At 40.7% G+C, this 22543-nt stretch overlaps 1 protein-coding gene across 1 annotated transcript in view; it reads right to left on the bottom strand.

The window, feature by feature from the left end:
* The window catches only part of LOC136097897 (dynein axonemal heavy chain 5-like), a 170365-nt gene that overhangs the window by 18158 nt on the left and 129664 nt on the right, over positions 1 to 22543 (bottom strand). The window contains exons 69-72 of the mRNA XM_071804333.1: positions 18769 to 19036; positions 13968 to 14089; positions 13165 to 13512; positions 7592 to 7780 (exon numbers count right to left, since the gene is read on the bottom strand). Coding sequence (XP_071660434.1) covers positions 7592 to 7780; positions 13165 to 13512; positions 13968 to 14089; positions 18769 to 19036 — 927 coding nt within the window. The remainder of the gene's footprint in view (positions 1 to 7591; positions 7781 to 13164; positions 13513 to 13967; positions 14090 to 18768; positions 19037 to 22543) is intronic.

Below are 22543 nucleotides of genomic sequence, written 5' to 3'. Positions count from 1 at the left end.
ATACTCATGCATCTCATAGTATACATTGTTAGGTATACTATACATTATATACACGTAGTAAAAATTACTGAAGATATTATTATTATACTGCATAGCAAGTTTCTGAAAGATGAATATAGCAGTTGAGTAGTTACAATTGTTAGTATAAATGACTAAAGGCTTTGACTAATTCCATTTTTCAGGTTTCAACTAACTTCAAACCAAATTTTTCAAGTTTATATGCTATTCTCCTTGGAAGACAGCTATCAGCAATGTTATTAATCATATTTTAATCATAAGGACCCATGAGTTTGTCAGACAGAATGTCCAAGAAATAGGTGCCAGCTGATTATGCTAATGCTTTGCAGCCTGACAGTTCTTATGCAGACTGAGTTAATGTGTTTCTTCCTGTAAAAGAGAAAAAAATACTAAAATTAGCTATCACGAGACTAGAGTTGAGACTATATACTGTTTTGGGTAATTTACATGATGAATTATTCTGATTTTTTTTCAGACCTAATCCAGGGTAATCTTCTGCTTTCTGAAAATTTCACGAAAATTTATAATTCTTTCTTTTGGCTAAAAAAGAAAAAAAAAAAAAAAAAGCTATTTTTTCCCCTGAATACTTGAAAGTCTAGTGAATGCCACTAATAAGAAAGGAATTGTATAGAATCTAGTCCATGCATTTTAACCTTTAAATAAGAAATACACTTTTTTTCTAGTCTACAAAGCATGTGTTTTTTTGCGGGATCATTTAGAGGAAGAATTTCTCCTGCTTGAGGAAAAATTGTATGGAAGATGTTGCTAAAGGGGTTAACTTCCAAAATATTGATATTTATGAATCTAGAAGGAGAAGATGAAATTTTCCAAAATATTACTGCACTGATGGTGACACCATTTGTTTAACTAGTGATTTCTCAGAATTTAAACATTCTTCTGATTTGTTTTCATGTACTTACAAAAATACTTGTAATGTTTTGAATAATGGAGTGAACCAATGATGCAGAAATTTGTTAATCCATCCTAGATATGTTCACAACACTCAGCCTGGAGCACCAAGCATAACCAGATATGAAAACTGAAAAAAAATTACATACTTCCTACCTTACTGTATACAAATCAATCCTGATCTGCAGTGAGATTTACTAGGCGTAATATAGTGCCTTTCTCGGAAATCTTTCTGTTGAGATTAATTTTAAATACCAGCTCTGAGGTATGATTGACTGTTTTTGTATTAGAATTCTTATCAAGCAACCAGATTACTTACTTCTAGTGCTGTATTTATTATGACATAAAGAGATAGATCCCAGCTGACAGGAAAAAACCTCAAAAGACAAAACTCAATAACCAAAATAGTCTTTCTGAGATTAATATACTAATTCCATAAAGCCCACTTACATCTCCTTCTTATTATGCAAACAGCTGTCATCTAACATAAAACAAGGTGATTTAAGAAAGGAGTAACTAAAATAATAATCTTAATAGCTTTGTCTACATGATTTTGCAGCACACATCTCTGCTGTGTCAGATTCTTCTATGCCCATTTCTTAGCTGTCCTCAGGTCACCAGCTCCTTTGTCACCACATACTTTGTAGGACATTCAGCAGAAAAGTAGTTGCCAAAATCATGTCATTTAACAATCAGTGATTAAGTTACTGTACTAGTAATTTTCAGTAAATGCTATAATGTTCAGTCAGACTTGCCTACTTGCTATACCCTTTGTCAGCAGAAATATCAATTCCATCATTCTGTGAGATGATCTAAATAAGAGGCCTGAATAAGAAAGACAAGCTCGAGGTGTGTCCACATCAAAGCTCTTTTCAGGTGGTGTCAAGGACCACTTCCTTGTTGCATACAAGGAAGCAGGCAGTGAAATATGTAGGAAATAGCTGAAGCTCTAGAGATATGACTACTGTATCTGACAGGCTTGGTAAGTAAACCAGAGACACCTTATAAACCAAAACATCCACATTAGCATTTCAGTTCAGGTCTTTTGTTGTTGTTGTTTGGGTTTTTGTTGTTGTTTTGTTGGGTTTTTTGTTTGTCTGTTTGTTTGCGGGGTGGGGGGAGGAGGTGTGTTTTGGTTTGGTTTTTAGCAAAAAACCTGCTCTGGAAAGTAGACTCCAGGCACAAAACCTGGCTTAGCTTCAAATTAAACTAACTCAAAAACTAAAAAAGCTATGATTCAGGGAGTCTAATCTACTACAGCCACTAATGGGTGTTCAGCCTAGACTTAAATTAATGTAAATTTCTCAATAAAACACGTAACACAGGGCTGGAGTCCTCAGATGAAATCCTATTCCCATGCAATACTTGCTACTGTAGACATAGACTTAGTGAAGTATAAGACAAAATCAATACTACAAAAAATACTTAAGGAAAAACCCCATTGCTACTTGGGTTAGAAGCCAAACTCCAATGAAGTGCAGTATCTTTGGAACGTCTCCATGTCTATTCCCTAGCAGGCTGTTTTTCAAGCTGCAAAGATCGTTTTTGCGACAAACCGCTGTGTGTGACAGGCTGACATTTATTCCTGCATCTGTCTTCACTCACATGGACTGACTGGACCTAATCATTTTACCAGTAATCTGTCTGTTACCTGTGAGGCAAGACCCACAAGCAAATGGGATTATGAAAGCAGAACTCTGCCGCTGCCTCTGCCTTTGGAGTGAGAAAAATGAAGACAGTTTCAGGTCAGGAGGAAGGTCTGTTTTGCTTTTCCACCACCTGTGTCAAACTGCAGTCTGAGAAAGCATGCAAAGGTGACTTGTTTTGTTTATAGTCTCATGGGTGGACACTGAGTTTGTTATTTGACTGGTGAGAGGAAGCATAACAAGAACACAACTACAAAAGCAGCAGCATATAGCATGGGGTAAAATGGTTGTCCTGTTTTGAAATTTGGTTGTTCCGAAGCCATTGCCAAAGGCTAATAACTGAGAAATGAAGGCCCCTGTATAACAGCCTGAATTTTCTCTGGATTCACAATGTGTCAAGAGAAAGTACAATCTGCAGCTCTGAATGTCAGAAAAAAATCAGTTTCAGTATCATCTGGCTCTAACCTAGTCTGTTGGTGATGTAGCTTTGGTCAAATTTACTCCACCCTTTCTAAAGGGAGCCACAAGAACTGCTTGAAGATAACAACGGCACCTGCCACTTTCCCTGAAGAGTATTTGCTTTTAATTACCTTCATTTGTTTCCCAAATTTTTGTTCCTTTTCTTCACTGATAGTAACTCTATAACTGGCTTTCCAAAGACTAGCGCGTCACGGCCTTACTGGAGCACAATATTCTTCTAAAAGCAAACGCAGGCTGCACTGCTAGGACTAATGAACATTCTTCTTTTTACTGTTCTTATCCAATGAGGCATGCAGAGGAACCCTTTTGGGCACATTCCCTCAGTCTCTTACAATTTAGTATACTGGTTTTATTTGTTGCAGGATTGTTAAACTGATCTATTGGGTAATAATGTCCTGGATCAGATAATTATGTCCTGAATGACAAAACGTTGATTTAAATTGACAAACAACAGAACTCATTCCCTTTTTTTTTTCAGACACCACAGGAAGCAATTATATAATCTATCTCACTCCTTATACTTGTAAGCTTAATTTCATGTGCTTATTATAGTGTAGCTTCTGCTACGTTCTGTTGCTTATTCCCTCAGAGAACACCTAAACTCTCTCTTCTTTTTTGCTCTAATGAAACACTTGATTACATGTTAGGGACCATCATTGGTTTTGGTTTTGGTTTTTCTTTTGGTATTTTAGACATTTTTTTTTTTCTTTTCTTGTCAGTTTATGCAACCTTTCATTTGAAAATTAGCTTTATTTACAGTTTACTTTTGCCCTCTCCACCCTTTCTAAGAGGTTGCAGAGCTTCAGTACAGATGAGAAGCCCTTTTGATATATATTTTTTGCTTATTGTGTAGAGGTTGCCACACTCCTGGCACCATGAACAACTGCAGCAAAGAGGTGGAACTGGGGACTAATGGGAGAAAAGGGAAATCCCCCTCCAACAAAGAAAGCATTGGTAAAGACCCAAAGGAGTTCTAAGATAGAGAGAATGAGAGAAAGGGTAAATCCATTAGGCAAAATGAAGAAAGAAACATTGAAGAATCAGAAACTGCAAGAAATCATGTCAAATCTCTTAGCCCTGCAGAAGTAGAATCTCAAGCTGTAGTGCAGATGACACAGTCAAAGAGATGCCCAGAGGAACACGTTATTATCAAAACAAACTTTTGGAAAAATCACCAGAGGATGCTCTGTAGGTACTCAGAGCAAAGGAATGACTACCATGGCACAAAAACAAAGCATAATTTTTTAATAGTTCTGTGGAAAAGTATTTATCAGTAATATGGACTGAAGAAACTGTGTAAATAGAGGGGTGTGATTAATCAAAAAGAGGTGCAATTCACAGATCAAGATGTATAGAGCCTGAGGAAACTAGAAATCAGCAGGAAGAGGTGGTATCTACACTTATTGATAGAAGAATGATACAAACTTACATCCTCAGCTCAGAATACATTTCTAAGCAATACAAAGGGAAAAAGTAGATCCAACAGGACATACTCTGACCATGCCTGTAAGAACAAAGTGGGGAAGGAGAGGAAGCAAGCTGATGCTAAAGTATGAATTCCTAATATTGATTTGTCCTGTTGTATTGGGTTTGTGTGGCAAGGTTTTGGTAAGGAAGGGGCTACAGGGGTGGCTTCCGTGAGAAGCTGCTAGAAGCTTTCCTGTGTCTGATAGAGCCAATGTCAGTTGGCTTCAAGACGGACCCATTGCTGGCCAAGGCCTAAGGAGGACCCCATGCTGGAGGAGGAGGATGCCTGAAGGAGGCTGTGGCCCTGTGGGAAACCCGTGCTGGAGCAGGCTTGTGGGCAGGACTTCTGATTCTGTGGGGAGCCATGTTGGAGCAGTCTTTTCCTGAGGGACTGCACCCCGTGGAAGGGATCCATGCTAGAGCAGTTTGTGAAGAACTGCAGCTCATGGGAAGGACTTATGTTGGAGAAGTTTGTGGAGGACTGTCTGCTGCAGGAGGGACCCTACAGTGGAGCAGAGGAAGAGTGTGAGGAGTCCTTCCCCTGAGGAGGGAGGAGCAGCAGAGACAATGTGATGAACAACCTCCATTCCCTGTCCCCCTGGAGGTAGGAGAAAATGGGAGAAAAGTTGAGTGTGGGAAAGGGAGGGTTGAAGGTGTTTTAAGATTTATTTTCTATTTCTCATTATTCTATTTTGATTTGACTGGGAATAAATTAAATTTATTTTCCCCAAGTTGAGTCTGTTTTGCCCATGACAGTAATTGGTGAGTGATCTCTCCCTGTTCTCATCTGGATCCATGAGCCTTTTGTCATATTCTCTCTGCCCTGCCCAGCTGAGGAGGGGAGTGACAGAGCAGCTTTACTGGGCACCTGGAGTCCAGCCAGGGTCAACCCACCACATCTTTACAAACATTGAGTCTTTCTACTTGAATCACAAGAGAACAGCTGTTGAGCAAATTGAAGTAAAAGATGTTCCTTGAAGTTTAGAGAAGATGTCAGAGAAGTGGTACAGAAGCAAAGAACTAATCATGAGCATCATTATAAAGATGACTGCTTATCAGAAAATAAAAACCTGCATGTATGATTGGCAGATCATGAGAAAAGATAATAGCTTGTCATACTACTGGTTGATGAGAGTGAAACAGTAATGAAAATAATTGGCAGTGATTTTTTTTACACAGTCACATGGAAAAGTATGTATTGTACCCAAATACAGTAGTAAAATAGACACAAGCACGGGGTAGAACTTTTAAAATAAACTCTCCAGAGTCTTTGTCCTTAACTACAGGTCCTGGCTCCATAACCGGTTGTCTCCAAAGCTCAGACACTTGAGGAAGTAACTGAAAAGGGGAGACTTACTCTGTGTATGTTTTGTGTGGATAGCATGAGTGAAGCCAAGAAGGAATGAGAGTGAATGAGGAAAAGATTAAACAGCAGAAATGCCAGAGAAAAACAGTATTTGTTCAAATCATTTAGAAGTGAAATTTGGATTAAATAAGCATGTATGCATTTTACTAGACTAAAAGACACTGCACAAGTTTCCCAAGGGTAAAATCTGAGAGCAATAATACCCTCTGGTTACAATATTGTCCAGTATTATTGATGTTTTCCAAGTATTATGAATTCTTCAGAGGTAAAAAGTTGACAGTTTAACAAGGGAAAGAAGAAATAATCCTTTAGAGGATTTAGCAAATATATTGAAAAAAATTAGCTCAATACACATATTACAAATATGGCAAAACCATATATGCTACCCAGGCACTCAGTATTATAAGGAGCTTAATAAAACTAGAAAAAACTAGTTCCAGGAAAAAGCTTTACTCTGATAGGAAGGATAAGGGAAAAGGACTGAGAACAATCCAAGGTATAGATTATAGGTGTATATCCAAGGTGTAAAACATTAGATTTATTAAATTCAGTGTTATTAATTATTATACTTACTATATTTCCTTTTATTTGCTATTTATAGTATTTATTTACTATTAAATAATAATATGAAAACTAGAAAACTGACTCCATTCCAAATCAAATTCTACAAGTAAATGACTTATATACTATCACTGGGAATCACTCAATAGGCAGGTAACAAACAAGCAGGGATGAATGGATGGATGGATGGATGGATGGATGGATGGATGGATGGATGGAAAAAAAACCTATATGGAGAAAGCTGTTAGAAAACCTCATTGAAAAAAAGTTGCAGATTGTAAGTAGCTTGCCAAGAGGGGGAAAAAAGAGAAGCTCTGAGTTGAATTATGACGGTACAGAAGAGGCTACAAATCGTATTAAATCTGAGATGAATAGTAGAACAAAAGACAGTCCCAAGACTATTGGTTGTAACATAAGTGGACATTCTAAGTTGGCCAGAGAAGAAAATGAAGTATAACATAACAGGCTGCAATACTGCATACTGGGCACTCTCCAAGCTTGGACTGCAACCAGGGAAAAAAAGCACTACGAGTGCAGAACAGAATTGTAAAAAACAAAATCATGGAAATGAGGGGTTTTCAACAGTGACTGTTCATGAAACACATGGCAAGACACCAGATCCCACTTACAAGTTGATGCAAGAGTGCTTTTTGCTGGATTTTTCCATTTAATGAGATTGTCAATCAAAAATGCAAGAAAAGATTGACAAATGTTTCTGTCATGGCTCAAACTCCAAAAAACCTAGGGCATGAAAAGGTCAGTGATAAAATCCATTATTCATAATGATGGTATCATAGTAAGAGTAGGCAAATTGAAATCTGTAACCACTATAAGATCACTAATCCTTCAGAAAGAGGCACTGGTGTCCTTCTCTAAGCAGCTAAGGAGAGTAAGAAATTTCTGAAGTTTCTAATAGCTGTTCTGAGTTAAGGTGAATAATTAAGTGGACTATGGCATTTGAAATATATGTTTCCAGTGTAGGAATATTTTAGGTAATAAACGAAAACAGACTTATAAAATACTGTGCATAATTTTTAAAGCTTTTTGAAACACATGGCAGTTACATTTAACAAGCACAATAAAGCTCAAAGACATATACCTACATACATACATAAAACGCCTGTACCTATAAAGTAGCCTATACCTCATGAGGGTTATAATCTGGAGGTAACTTCTCTAGCATCTCATCAGCAAGATGGTGCACCACTGCTTCTCGGGTTTCGCCTCCTCCAGCGCTGCTGTCTTTGGGCTGGATGCTCACTATTGTCCTCAATGTCTCATTAGCCAGGTTAGTCTGGTAAGTTATATCTGCATTAGGGTGAAGTCCAAATACCTTAAAGTAAAAGGGAAAAAATTAGGAAGAGAATTGAAATTTTCCTTCTAAAATTACATCAAAGAAAGAATCCATGAAAATAGATAAAGGAAGAAAATCCTCAGCTCGATCAAACAATAGATATGAATAGGTCAGTGGACATTCACTTATTTAACCGGTCCTGGGTCAAACTCAAATTGCCCAAAAACATTAACTTAGGCTGCATATACAAGAGCATTTTCATTCATATGAGTGGGATTATTTTTAACTGATTTTCAGCTTATCTTCACATAGCAGGCTTTGGATCATGCTGCGGAGTGCTCTAAGGGTGTACAAATGGATTCCTTTCCACTGGGTCAGACTAGAGATTGTTGGAAACGCGTCACGTGTGGACACTGACCACTCACCACCCACTCTGTCTCTACAGACCTACTGCTGTTGTACCAGCCCAATAATTAGACCAATTACCTTTTATAACACATTTTGTTTTACTCAGTCTCTTGGGTTATAAGGCACGCAATGAATTAATAAAATGAATGAATAAAACACTGTCCATATTCAAAGCACCTAAAGATCTTGTGACTGGTGATGTATTTAGGACATTTCATGGTTTAGCTATTCTTGGTTTAAGTCTCTCACTCTTTACTTCCTCTTCTGAAATCAAATTATTTTATTTAAGATACAGCTAGCACAGAATTGCTGCAAGGCTGCCCTTTGTCTGAATGATAATAGCATTCTCAGAAATTTCCACTGAAATATCAGTAAGTCTATAATTGTCAGGTTGACAACTGCAACTCTTCTCCAGGAGTAATTGTAGTGTGTCTTATTTCACAAGTCCTCATTTAATTATAGCTATTAACTATCTCTTACAAACTTTGAACCACTGATCCAACAATGAGGAAGGCTTGCCCTCAAACTGAGGGCCGAAGCCAAGCAATCTTCGATTTCTCATTTTTTATGTTTTCATATTTTATATTAGAATTAGTGTATTACAAGGAAACATTCTAGTAACCAGTCATTACATACTCCGAGGACAAAATAAAAAGGGTCATGTGTAATAATATTATGCTTGCAAATCTAGAAACTCAGAGACAAGGGATATAAGTGGCTGCATCTGTGTCAAAGCCAGCAAAGCTGCACTGATGTACACCAGTTGTGGACCTGATCCTTACGACAGCACGAAGAACACAGTACAGACCTAATCCTGTGTGTGAGAGAAGGTGTGACTGTAACTTACATGGAATTAGGTTCCAAGTAGTATTTAACACATTTTACACATAGTAGTTTACTCAACCTGAATATAAAGAGCTGTAAAAAGTGAAAAAAATCAATGCACTTTATTACGCTTATATTCTATGTGGAATGAAATACGCATTTGAAGATACGCTCTTTTCTGCTTTTGCTCTTGCACAGTAAGGGTTTGTTTAGCTGGTTTTGCTCTAGCAGATTTTGCAGTAATGCTATAGCCCAAGTTAAAAGAATGAAAACATATCTGCCATTGTGAATGTAAATTGTAGTACCAGTCCAAGGGCTAACTTCACAATTGGTGTAATATTGCAAAAGACAGGGATATTACATGGGAAACAACTCTGGTCCTATGTTTTTATGCAAGTGATATATGAAAGAATAAGAACAAAGAAACCAGAGTAGTAAAGCAGTTGGGTGGATGAGTGTCCTGAATGTCCTGTATATTAATCAAGGAGTTCAATCTTTCATTCTTTTTGATCCAAAAATCTCTGGGAATTTTGATTAAAAAGAGGATGTTGGATTCTGTCTGTCAGGGTTTTTTTTTAGTCTGATAAATCCTCAAAACCAATTGCTAAAGCTCTATACCCCTCTGAAATCAAAGTCATTTTCAAAGGGATTGCAGAGTTCAATAGCCCTCTTCAGAAGTTAGTGTTTATTCTGATCAGAGGTTGAAGTTTCATCAAAAGAGCAAGGATACAGCAATCAGACTTATTCAGTCTTTCTTAACCAAAAATGGAAAGGGGAGGAAACAAAAATACACTGTTTTGACTAGCACAATATCCTTTGTGGAATGAAGATGACTGGGAGATTAAAAGGGTAAAGGTTTCCATGAGCCATTTGGACAGATTTTGGAATGACAGAAGAAAGTCAGAGCTTTCTTCCTAACCTGTGAAAATGTGAAGGACAAAAAGATGTTTGCATCCCTGGATTTGATCTTATTTACATAAAAGTCAAAGGTAAAATTCCCCTACCTCAAACCGTGCATACAGATTTATTTTTTTTTACAGGCATCAAAAATACTTCAAAAATACATTGCAGCATTGTGAGATAGGTTCCCAAGTGCTTAGAAAAATAGATCGATGAAAGTGGCACCTGAAATCTGATAGAGTCAAGGTTCATACTCTGATAGGAACCACTTCATGAGCTGGGCTCAGATGGCTCCCACTGGTGCATTATCACGGCTGCAATAACCCTCACTTGGAAAAGGTGCATCGTGGCCAGCACAAATACCCTTGCATTCTGCTTTCACTACCTTCAGAGATTCAAAACTTTTCAAGGTTATTTTATGACCTTGGAATCTTCTCACCCTCTCAGGCAGCATATTATCAGTAAAGGAAAACCATTTTTTTTCTGTTCAGTCCTGTCTGTTTAATTTTAATAGAACTTACTTCCAAAGGCATTTATCAATTTAGTGCAATAGCAATGAGACAGAAATCCAGAGCATTCACTTCTATTTCGATTTTAAATAACGTCATCACATGTGCCTGTACTAGAAGGAGCAGAAAGTCACAGTCCTCCAATTAATGTGACCACTGCAACATACACACACTGGGTCATGTAAAAGTGGTTGCCATCAGGAGCTACCTTGCACCCTACCCCATCAACTCATGACAACATGCAGATCTTCCTGTTGTCAAAATGGAATAAACTCCCAATTATAACTTGCAAAATGAGATCATATGGCTTTTTTTATTTTCATTACTTCTCAGGCCATGTGTCTGCGAATTTAGTTTGGAAGGGACCTCTGAGGGTCTTCTAATCCAAACCACCTGCTGTCCAGCACAGTGTCCAGTTGGGATTTTAATATTTACAAAGATCAAGACTCTACAACCTCTCTGGGCAACCTCTTCCATGGCTTGACCACCTTCACTGGAAAAAAAGTGCTTGTTGTCAGATGGAATTTCCTGTTGTTTAATTTATGCCCACTGCCTCTTTTCTTTTCCTTGGGTATCATCAAAAATACTCTGGCTCCATCTTTACACCCTGACAACAAGTATTTATACATACTGATGAGATCCTGCCTGAGTCTCCTCTTTTCCAGGCTAGAGTCCCAGCATCCTCAGCCTTTCCTCATATGATAGATGCTGCGGTCCCTTAATCATCTTCATGGCACCACTCTTGACTCACTCCAGTAAGTCCGTATCTTTCTTGTACCAGCGAGCCCAGAAGTGGACACAGTACTTCAGATATGGTCTCACCAGTGCTCACTAGAGAGGAAGGATCACCTCCCTCAACCTGCTGGATCACCTCTCTCTTCCTAATGCAGCCTAGGATAGTTGTTGGTCTCTTTGCCATAAGGGTGCATTGCTGGTTCACGGTCAGCTAGTTGTCCACCAGGACAACCAATGCAGGAATTTGTATTTTCCCTTGTCAAATATGAGATGCCCCTCTGCCCAGCTTTCCAGCCTGTCTGGATTTCTCTGGATAGCAGCGCAACCATCTGATCTATCAGCCACTCCTTCCTGTTTTGTATCTCCTGTGTGCTTATTGAAGGTGCACTCTCACCCATCATCCAGGTCATTAACAAAGATGTTAAACAGTTTTGGCCCCTGTATTGACCCCTGGCACACAGCACTAGTGACCTGTCTCCAGCTGGACTTTGTGCCCCTGGTCACAACCCCCTGGAGCCAATTTTCCAATGACCTCACAGCACACTTATCTAACCCATATGTTGTCACCTTGCCTACAAAGATGTTATGGGAGGTAGTGTCAAAGGCCTTACTGAAGTTGAAGTAAAAATCATTCACTGCTCTCCCACCATCTATCAAGCTGGCCACCTCATTGTAGTAGGTGAACAGGTTGGTTAAGCATGATTTCTCCTTCACAAATCCATGCTGGCTTCTCTCAGTCACCTACTTGTCCTTCATATGTTTGGAAATGCTTTACAAGAGGATTTTCTCTAGCACCTTCCCTTCTCAAAGACAGGAGTGATTTTTGCTATATTCCATTCTTCAGGAACCTCTTCCAATCACTATGACCATTGAAAAGTAATCAGAAGTGATCTGACAATGACATCAGTCAGCTCCCTCAGCACTCATGGGTGCAACCCATCAAGTACCATGAACTTACATATGTTCAGTTTTTTTAAATGCTCCCTAACCTGGTCCTCTGCCACCAGGGGTAAGTTCATTGTTCTAGACTTTTTGTCTCAGGGGCCTGGGTTTCCTGGAGGCCAGTTTTACTTGTAAAGACTATGGCAAAGAAGGCATTGAGCCTTTTCCATATAATTTCTCACTGTTTTTCCTACCCCATTCAGCAATGGACCCTCATTTTCCCTAGTCATCTCTTTTGCTGTTTACATACTTGTAAAATCCTTTCTTGTTGCCCCCCACATTCCTTGAAAGATTCAATTCCACTTTGGCCTTGGCTTTCCTAACCCTATCCATGAAAGACTGGACAGTAGCTCTATATTCTTGCTGGGTCACCTGCCCCTGCTTTCACCTCTTGTACACTTCCTCTTTATCTCTGAATTCAGTTAGGAGCTTCTTGTTCATCCACTTGGCCTCCTGCTGCCTTTGGTTTCCTACTTATTAAGACAAATCTTTCTTGAGCTTGGATGAGGTGATCCCTGAATATAAACCAGTTCTCCTGGAACCCTCTTCTCTCCTGGGTCATATCCCATGAGATTCTTCTAAGCTTGGAAGAAACCTCTGAAGAGGTTGACATCTGCTCTCCTGAAAGACAGGCCTGTGATCCTGCTTTCTGCCCTACTCTCTCCTTTTAGGATTCTGAGCTCCACCATTCATCACTGCAGTCAAGGCTGTCTCTGGATTTCACATACCCATCCAGTTAATCCTTGGTCATAAGTATCAGATCCAGCCAAGTGCCGCTCTTTGTTGGATCATCAGTTACCTGTGCCAGGAAGTTGTCATTCATGCACTCAGGAAAACTCCTAGACTGCTTGAACCCTGCTATATCACCCTTCCAGCAGATAATTAGGGTTGTTAAAGTCCTCCATGAGGATCAGGGCCTGTGAATGTGAGATTTCTTCTAATTATTTGAAGAAGACCTCATCTACCTCTTTCTGATCTACACTAGATACTCACTGTGATGGCCTGCCTGTTAATCGTGACATATACATTCACCTCTCTGGAAAATACACCAGATTAAATTATTTCTCTGACAAAAATTCCCTTTAATATATTGAAATATCTTACCTCAGGTGTATCAATCACTGGCAATTGCTCTATGTACTGGAGATAGTCTTCAACTGTTTTCCCTTTTGGAATAGCATAATCTTTGTAGAAACAAAATGTTTCACTAAACATATGCTCTCCAAACCACACTCTTGCATATGTATTCAGCAGCACTTTGTCAAGGTCGTCAGTTACACGGCCACCATACTGTACTTCTCCAAGCATATAGCGAACACAGCTCCAGTTCACTCCACGTTTGATGTCCATATCATCCAAATGATTCTGAACAAACTGCACACTGGCTGTGAAGTCTGCCTGATTAAATTCATAAGGAATATTCCAGCCCAAAGGACCAAACTTCCGTCTTTCCTGTAAAATAGTTAAAGGTAAAAGGCTGATGGATACTAATTGTGAAGAAAACATTAAGTGCAGAAGAATACGTGAAATATATTAAGAACACAGTAGTCCAGCTGGAGCTGTATTTCATCAACTTTTAAAAAACAATTCTTCTCTTAACACATACACACACACACACAGAAACACACACATAAGGCCAAATCCTTGATTATTTATCTAGTAGTCAAATATTTCTTCATTTATCATCATTAATAGAGAGATATGAACACAGAATAGGAATATTAACATTTTCACAAAGAAAAAATCCCCTTTTTTAAGTGCAATGAATTTTCTTTCTCATTTCATATGTATTAATTTACTAACAAGGGATTTTCATTTAAACCTGTTTTTAATTTAATAACATGGTGCGTTAATAAATTAAATATGGCATAATGACAGAAGAAAAAAGTTTTTAAGAATTTTTAAACCTGAACAGTCGTGTGAAGAAATGCTACAGCATATAGCAATGGTTTCCACTGTGGCATGTTGCTCACTTCTAGGTGATCCTGAGTAATAGCTGAGTATGTTCGTTTTAAGCCAGCTTTCACACCTGGAAAAAAAGTACAGAAAGGAAATATCTAAGCAAAAAAGTGCATGGAACCTATAATTCCAACTTCTGTTAAGCAGATTTCTCTGTTCCAATTTACAGCAGTATCATATTTATAGACTTGAATTTTCTCTTTGAATCAATTATCTGTTCAGCTGGTCATAGCATGCAAACCTCAATTACGTTTTTTCGGGTAGATGACACATCAAATTAAGTTCAGGAGTCTAGAAGGAATTACCCTTAAGTAATCATATTCTAAATGTTACGAGTTACAACTGAAACAACCATTCAGTTACTATATGGCAATTAAAAGGACACCTAACATAATATGGAATATAGCACTGAGTATCCAAGAGTTTGTGCTTCAATATTTACATATTAAATTAGATCTATATCCACCTGAGACAACTTTATTTAGATTTCATTCCTGTAACAATCTCAAAATTCTGTATGCACCTTCTCAAACTGGCATCTAGGCACCAGGCAGATGAGATGAGAACCTGAATTCATAGTGGAAATGCTAATACGTGGGGAGGTTTGTTTGAGCACTGACATTTCATATCCCAGGAACAGCTTTAGGCAGATGATACTGATACAATCTCCGCTTCCATATAATATGTAAGTCCCACTACTCCCAGATGCTTTCAGGCAGCACTACTGAAGCATAGTCTGCCTTTGGCAGACGACACCAAGCATGAAGTCCCTGTTATGATATCTTCCACCTAATCAGATTAACACAAGTCTAAAAAGACAGATTTCAAGAACAACAAATAGATTGCTGAAGTAATTTTGCTTCCTATGACACAACAAAAGCCCTTTTGCTTCTTTCCTACTTCACAAAGATCCTGTAGAACAATATATATTAAAAAAAAAAAAAAAAAAACTTTCCAAAATATTATAAGGGTATCATAAGAGAGTTCCAAAATCAAGACAAAGTAATCAAACAAAAGTGCCTTATCACATTGTGCTACCAATGTGGCAGGACAGTATCAGAAAATTAAAACTGTTTATATTTCATCCTGACTTAAATTGTTACACTGGGCATGTTTCTATTACTAAATGCAAGTAGTAAATTAGCTGCAACCTGACTTATAAAATAGCCTCTTGCAGCTACGGGGTGTTATCATTTGAATGATAAGGAGGGATCACAGTACAATAAAAAGATGCAGAGCACTGGATTAGAAAGTGGGGAGGAGAAGAGAAAGCAGTAAGAAATTGTTAACAGCAGACTAACTGCTGAAACAGGGTGTCTTTCACAAGATCAGACATTTTGTAGACATCTCACTAATGTTCAGAGGAAAACTAATACTGATATAAGAGGTTTAAATGACTAAGGCATTAAATATGACCTTGGATAAAAATTCTCAGCTCCTGCTGACTTCATTAACTGAAATCAGTGGCAATAAACACATATATATATGAAGAGCAAGTGAATGCATTAGACAGTTAGTTAAAGATGAGAGAGTTAAAAGATAAACTAAGTGTCAGGCTTGAGGATTTCTTTCTGCCATAGTCCAAAATACAAAGTAACCTTCCCTCATCATATATAATGAGTAGTAAATTGCTTCTACAAACATATAAAGGACGTTTGCAGGTAGCAGCATAGTTTAGGTAAGACGCAGACACTGAACAGCAGGAGAGCAACAGGTTCAAGCCTACTTGGGAATGTTGGATGTTTTCATATCACACAGAATAACACCAAATAGTTGAGGTTGGAAGGGATCTCTGGAGGTCACCTTGTGCAACACTCCTGCTCGAAGCAGGGTCATCTAGAGCTGGTTGCTCAGTGCCTTGTCCATGTGGGTTCTGAGGATGGAGTATATCAACTCAATGAACAAGCTGTTCCAGTATTTGACCACACTCACAGTGGCTTATGTTTTATTCTGATGCTGAAGTGGAATTTCTTGGGTTTCCATTTGTGTCCATCATCTCTCTTTCTGTTACTTGGCACCACAGAGAAAAGTCTTGCTGTTTTCTTTACTCATTCCCATCACATAAGATACCCCTTCTCTCTTCAAGGTTAAAAAAATCATGGCACTCTTGGCCTCTCCTCGGCATCTTTGTGGCCTCTCACTGGCCTCATTCTGTCCATGTCTTTCTTGCACTGGGGAAGTCAGACCTGGACACAGTACTCCACATGTGCTCTCAGCATGGATGAATAGAGAAGAATCACCTCCCTCAACCTGCTGGAAATGATCTTCCTAATGCAGCTAAGGGTGCTGCAGGACATCTTTGCTCCAAGGGCACACTACTGGCTCATGTTCCGCTTGATTTCCATGAGGAACTCCAGGTCCTTTTCTGCAAAGCTGCTTTACAGCTGGTCAGCCCCATCATGTATGGGTGCACGTTTCTTTCTACCCAGGGGGAGTACTTGGCATTTCCCTATGTTGAAGTTCAACACATTCCTGTCAGATCATTTCTCCAGCCAGTGAAACTCCCACTGAACAATGCCATGACCTTCTGGTGTATCAGCACCTCCTTCCCACTTTGTATCATCCACAAACTTTCTGAGGGTGTGTCATCATCCAGTTCATTAGTGAAAATTTTAAGCACTGCTGGCCCCAGTATTGACCCCTGGGCTACATCACTGGTGACTGCTCTGCAAGTAGATTTGTGCAGCTGACCACAACCCTCTGAGCCTGGGAGTTCACACAACTTTCAGTCCACCTGACTGTTCATCTCTGTAATGTCTCCATCAGTATGTCTAGAAGGATGTATTGGGGGGCTGTGTCATAAGCCTTCTTTGAAGTCAAGGTAAACAACACCCTATGCTCTCCCCTCATCCACTAAACCAAACATCTTATTGTAGTAGGCTAGCAGGTTAGTTACTAGGGTCAAAGAACAGTAAGTAAGGCTTAAGATATCCTAGCAGCCAGAAAAACAAAACAAAACACAACACAACAACAACAACCACCACCAAAACAAAACAAAAAACCACATGCAACCAAGTATAATACCACCAGGGATAGATTTGAACAATATCTTCATCAGTGGTTTGGATAAGCAGACAAAAGCTAACCTCAACAAATTTGCAGAAAATACTAAATTAGACGGCATGGTTGACATACTAAATAGCAGAGGATCAGTCCAGAGTGATCTAGCGAGAGATGAAGACTTGCCCAACAAAACCTGCATGTATTACAACAAGTGCAAAGTTCTGCACCTGCAGCACAACAGCCCCATGCATTAGGTACAAGCTGAGGTCTGCTGGTAAGCACTTCAGGATGAGCATAAATGCCAGGTTGACTATGAGTCAGAATTGCACTCTTCTTGCAAACAAGGCAACCCATATAGCGGGCTACCTTAGAAGCAGCACAGCCAGCAGACTGAAGAAGTTCTTATCACTTTTCACCTATCACCGGTTGAGCTTCCCCTCAGATAATATTGCTCACATTTGCCACACAAGGGAGGTGTGGAGAAACTGGATGGGGCCATAATGGTGGTCAGACACTGAGACTGCATGACCTACAAAGTTAGGACAAGAAGGCTGAGTTTGTTCAGTCTCTTGAATAGGAGGTTGTGGTATGAAAAAAAACCAATTTTGATAGGGAATACTGAAAGGTGACAGATAATTGCCCGCACATATGAGGGATGGTGGCTGTATGAAACTGGAGTTTTGAACTCTCAAGGACAAACCTGCTACTTGCTAGCTGTGAGTGGTACAGGTTGCAACAAGTGAAACATTCTGAATCCTCCAATTAATACAGAAACATGAGTCAGAACCACCAATTAAGATGCTGATCACGCATTGTGCTTCTGTACATAGACTATGTAGGTTAGGAAAACTGGTGGCTTAGAGGCCCAGAAAGCACAAGATGAACATCCTAGCTTGAGGAAACATTCTGGAAGTGGGGAAAGATCCTGGAGGTTGGGGAGATGCACACAGGCTAGTGCCATGGGACACCCAGGGACCCAGGCCAGTAATGTCCAAAACTGGTACCCACCAGTAGCTGCACAGCATCAAACCAGCATGACTTTCCGCCTGACCTTGCTGGACCAGCAGCAACCTCTCCAATGCAAAGAGAAGTCAATATGAAATGAATGCAACACAGGAGGCTGTGAGCATGAGAGAGTGAGCACGTAAAATAAGCCACTAGTTTAAAAGCACTAATCTCATCGGTTCTTAAGTACACCCCAGTATTCAGATCCAACATGAGTTGTAACAGAGGTTAAGGGATGATTCAGGAGCAGCTCACAAACACTTGAAAGACAATTACAAAGATGCTGGGGTCAGTCTCCTGTCAGCAGTGGCAGATGACATAAAAAGAAGCAACAGTCACAGGTGTCTACAGCAGCTTGGGATGTTGAGTTTGGGTTTTCAAAAGTCCTTCCTTTTCCTTACACAGTAGAGCACAGGATTGGACTCTTCTGCATCCTTGGGTGGTGTCAACAGGACAGAAAGAAAAGCAATGGAGTGTACTAAGCTTAAGAAAGGGCCACTGACCTGGCATTCTACGTAGGTTCTACTTAAAAACCAAAATCACTATTAATTTTTGTTACAAAAACAACCAATCCAATTTCTCCACAAAAGACTCATGCTTTACACATGGCAGAACTGACTTGACTAGTCCTGTATTTAGCTAATGGAATAACAGAGAACAAAAACACTGCACAGAGTATAGTGATATAGGGAGGTGGGGTGAAAGCAAACCCCAAAACTCAATAAAACCATTGTTACCTACCTTGAGGAGGTTCATTAGTAAATTTGATAGAGGAATGTAAAAGATTAATAGGAAACTCTGGGTGAGCCTCTGTAGTGATCCAGGTCCTGAAACCTTCACTCATAGATTCTGTTGTTGTGATCGTGTCCATTAATTCACTAAGAAACTCCAAACCAAGGTGGCAGTTCTGTAGAAGGAGCCATCCTCCATCTTGCATGCACTGATTTAACAGGCGCCTGGCATGGACTTCCTGGCCCTGACCCATTGAAATGGCACGACAGGGAATGTTCTGGAAAAGAAAATAACATTTCTTTTACATATAGTTCTTCGGAATGATTAAAGACATCATGTATTGCTTCTGTAGGTCCATGTGTAGTAACACTGTGCCACAAAGAAAACTGCTAATATCAGTGGAAACTGATTATTTTAGAATAAACAAAAAAGCAAAGCCCTCCAAGTTGCTGTTATCTTTCACCTGCAGAAAGAAAACTACACCCACTGGACTTTTTTGCAGGTCTGACAAAGTCAATGGGATAAGACAACTGAAACATTTTTCCTTCCCTTTTCTCACTTTCCCAAATAAAGCAGGACATACACAGAGCAACATAGTTGGCTATTCGATTTCCTATGATATGGGCTGTCTTGAGATGGACAGATCTTAAGGCTCCACATAATGCACAGAGTAAAGTCAACAATTTTGGTGTCTTTTCAACTGTCTCAACATACTTATTCCATCTAATAGAGAACTGTCAAGGAAGCAGGCAGGAGAGGAAAGATTGGTCCACATTAAGTCATTCCTTCGCAAACATCCTGTATTGTTAGCTGGCAGCTGTGGAGCCACTGATTCAGAGGATTCTAGTTTGGTGATCTGCTAGCTAGTTTTCTAGCTGTTAGTTTTCTGGATTCAGAAGAGACAAAGCTTATAAATTCAAACACAATATTCTGGAAATTTATGGAGTCTTTCCTTCAGATGCCATGGGAGAGGAAAGCCAGTTCTTCAGAAAAACAGAAGATGACATAAGCTTTCACAATGGGATCTGAGGAAGACAAGCTAAGTCGCAATCAAGACCATACAAGTCTGTTAGTAACGTGCAGGCAGACCCCCTCCTGCTTATTGTTCTTACCACCCTTGTTCTTGTTAAGTAGTCCCCTGGCTTAGGTTGGCTGTTAGGTTACCTGATAGGAGTCAGGTAACATCAGAATTATCAAACCCAGCTGAGCATATTATTCTATATACATGTTGAGGGAGCAGGAAGTCACAGTATCACAGTATGTTTGGGATTGGAAGGGACCTCAAAAGATCATCTAGTCCAATCCCCCTGCTGGAGCAGGAACACCTAGGTGAGGTCGCACAGGAATGTATCCAGGCGGGCTTTGAATGTCTCCAGGGAAGGAGACTCCACAACCTCCCTGGGTAGCCTGTTCCAGTGCTCTGTCACCCTCACTGAGAAGTTCTTTCTCAAATTTAAGTGGAACCTCTTGTGTTCCAGTTTGATCCCACTGCCCCTTGTCCTATCATTGTTTGCCACTGAGAAAAGCGTGACTCCATCCTCGTGGCACTCACCCTTTATATATTTATAAACATTAATAAGGTCACCCCTCAGTCTCCTCCAAACTAAAGAGCCCCAGCTCCCTCAGCCTTTCTTCATAAGGGAGGTGCTCCACTCCCTTAATCATCTTTGTTGCCCTACACTGGACCCTCTCCAGCAGATCCCTGTCCTTCCTGAACTGAGGGGCCCAGAACTGGACACAATATTCCAGATGGGGTCTCACCAGGGCGGAGTAGAGGGGAAGGAGGACCTCTCTCGATCTACTGACCACCCCCCTTGTAATACACCCAAGGATGCCATTGGCCTTCCTGGCCACAAGGGCACAGTGCTGGCTCATGGTCATCCTGTTGTCCACCAGGACCCCCAGGTCCCTTTCCCCTACACTGCTCTCTAATAGGTCATTCCCCAACCTATACTGGAACCTGAGGTTGTTCCTGCCCAGATGCAGGACTCCACACTTTCCCTTGTTAAATTCCATCAGGTTATCCCCCGCCCAACTCCCCAGCCTGTCCAGGTCCCGCTGGATGGCAGCACAGCCTTCTGGCGTGTCAGCCACTCCTCCCAGCTTAGTGTCATCAGCAAACTTGCTGATAGTACACTCAGTTCCCTCGTCCAAATCGTTAATGAATATATTGAATAATATTGGCCCCAGTACTGACCCCTGAGGCACTCCACTAGATACTGGCCTCCAACTGGATTCCGCACCATTGACCACCACTCTCTGGCTTCTCTCTTTAAGCCAGTTTGCAACCCACCTCACTACTCTGTTGTCTAGACCACACCTCCTCAATTTAGCTGTGAGGATGCTGTGAGGGACTGTGTCAAAGGCTTTACTGAAGTCAAGGTAGACCACATGCACTGCTCTGCCATCATCCATCCACCTTGTTACATTCTCATAAAAGGCTATGAGGTTGGTCAAGCATGACTTACCCTTGGTAAAGCCATGCTGACTGCCCCTAATGACCCTCTTATCCCTGATATGCCTTGAGATGACACCAAGGATAAGCTGTTCCATTATTTTCCCAGGGACAGAGGTGAGGCTGACTGGTCTATAATTACCCGGGTCCTCCTTCTTGTCCTTTTTGAAGACTGGAGTGACATTTGCTTTCCTCCAATCCTCGGGGACCTCTCCCGTTTCCCAAGACTTGGCAAAGATGATGGATAGCGGTCTAGCAATGACTTCAGCCAGCTCCCTCAGCACCCGCGGATGCATCCCATCTGGACCCATGGATTTATGGATGTCCAGACTATTTAATTGTTCCCTAACCCAGTCCTCATCGACTAAAGCAAACTCCTCCATTAACCTGGCTTCATCCAGGGTCTCAGGGGTACAGGGTTCCCCAGGACAGCCTCCGGCGGAGTAGACAGAGACAAAGAAGGCATTCAGCAATTCTGCCTTCTCTGTGTCTTCTGCCACCAGGGCACCCACCTCATTCATCAGTGGGCCTACATTGCCTCTGGTATTAGTTTTATCTGCTTTGTATTTGAAAAAGTTCTTCTTGCTGTCCTTGACCCCTCTCGCCAGCTGTAATTCTAAGGAGGCCTTGGCTACCCTAGCTGCCTTCCTACATCCTCTAACAGCAGCCTTATATTCCTCCCAAGTGGCCAGTCCCTGCTTCCATGACCTGTAAACTCGCCTCTTCTGCTTGAGCATACCCAACAGATCCCTATTCAACCACGCAGGCCTTCTGGCTCCCTTCCTCGACTTCCTACGTGTGGGAATGCTCTGATCCTGAGCGTGGAAGAAGCAATGTCTGAACGCAATCCAGCTCTCTTGGGCCCCTTTTCCTTCAAGCAGTCTTGCCCATGGGATTTCCCCCAGCAATTGCTTGAAAAGGCCGAAATTAGCCCTGCCAAAGTCCAGGGTTGCAATTCTACTTGCTATTCTGTTCCTGCCACACGAGATGCTGAACTCCACCATCTCGTGGTCACTGCAACCCAGGCAGCCCTCAACCTTTACTGCTTCGACCAGACCCTCTTTGTTAGTGAGGATGAGATCCAGCAGTGTACCTCTCCTAGTCGGCTCCTCCACCATCTGCATGAGGAAGTTATCATCAATGCACTGGAGGAACCTCCTGGACTGTGGCTGGCTGGCTGAATGGTCCTTCCAGCAAACATCAGGGAAGTTAAAATCACCCACAACAACCAGGGCCTGTGACTGTGAGGCCACTCTCAGCTGCCCATAGAAGGCCTCATCAACTTCCTCAGTCTGATCTGGTGGCCTGTAATAGACACCTACAACCGTA

This window comes from Patagioenas fasciata, chromosome 2, assembly GCF_037038585.1.
Source record: "Patagioenas fasciata isolate bPatFas1 chromosome 2, bPatFas1.hap1, whole genome shotgun sequence".
NCBI lineage: Eukaryota > Metazoa > Chordata > Aves > Columbiformes > Columbidae > Patagioenas > Patagioenas fasciata.
This window is presented reverse-complemented; position numbering and strand designations above follow the sequence as displayed.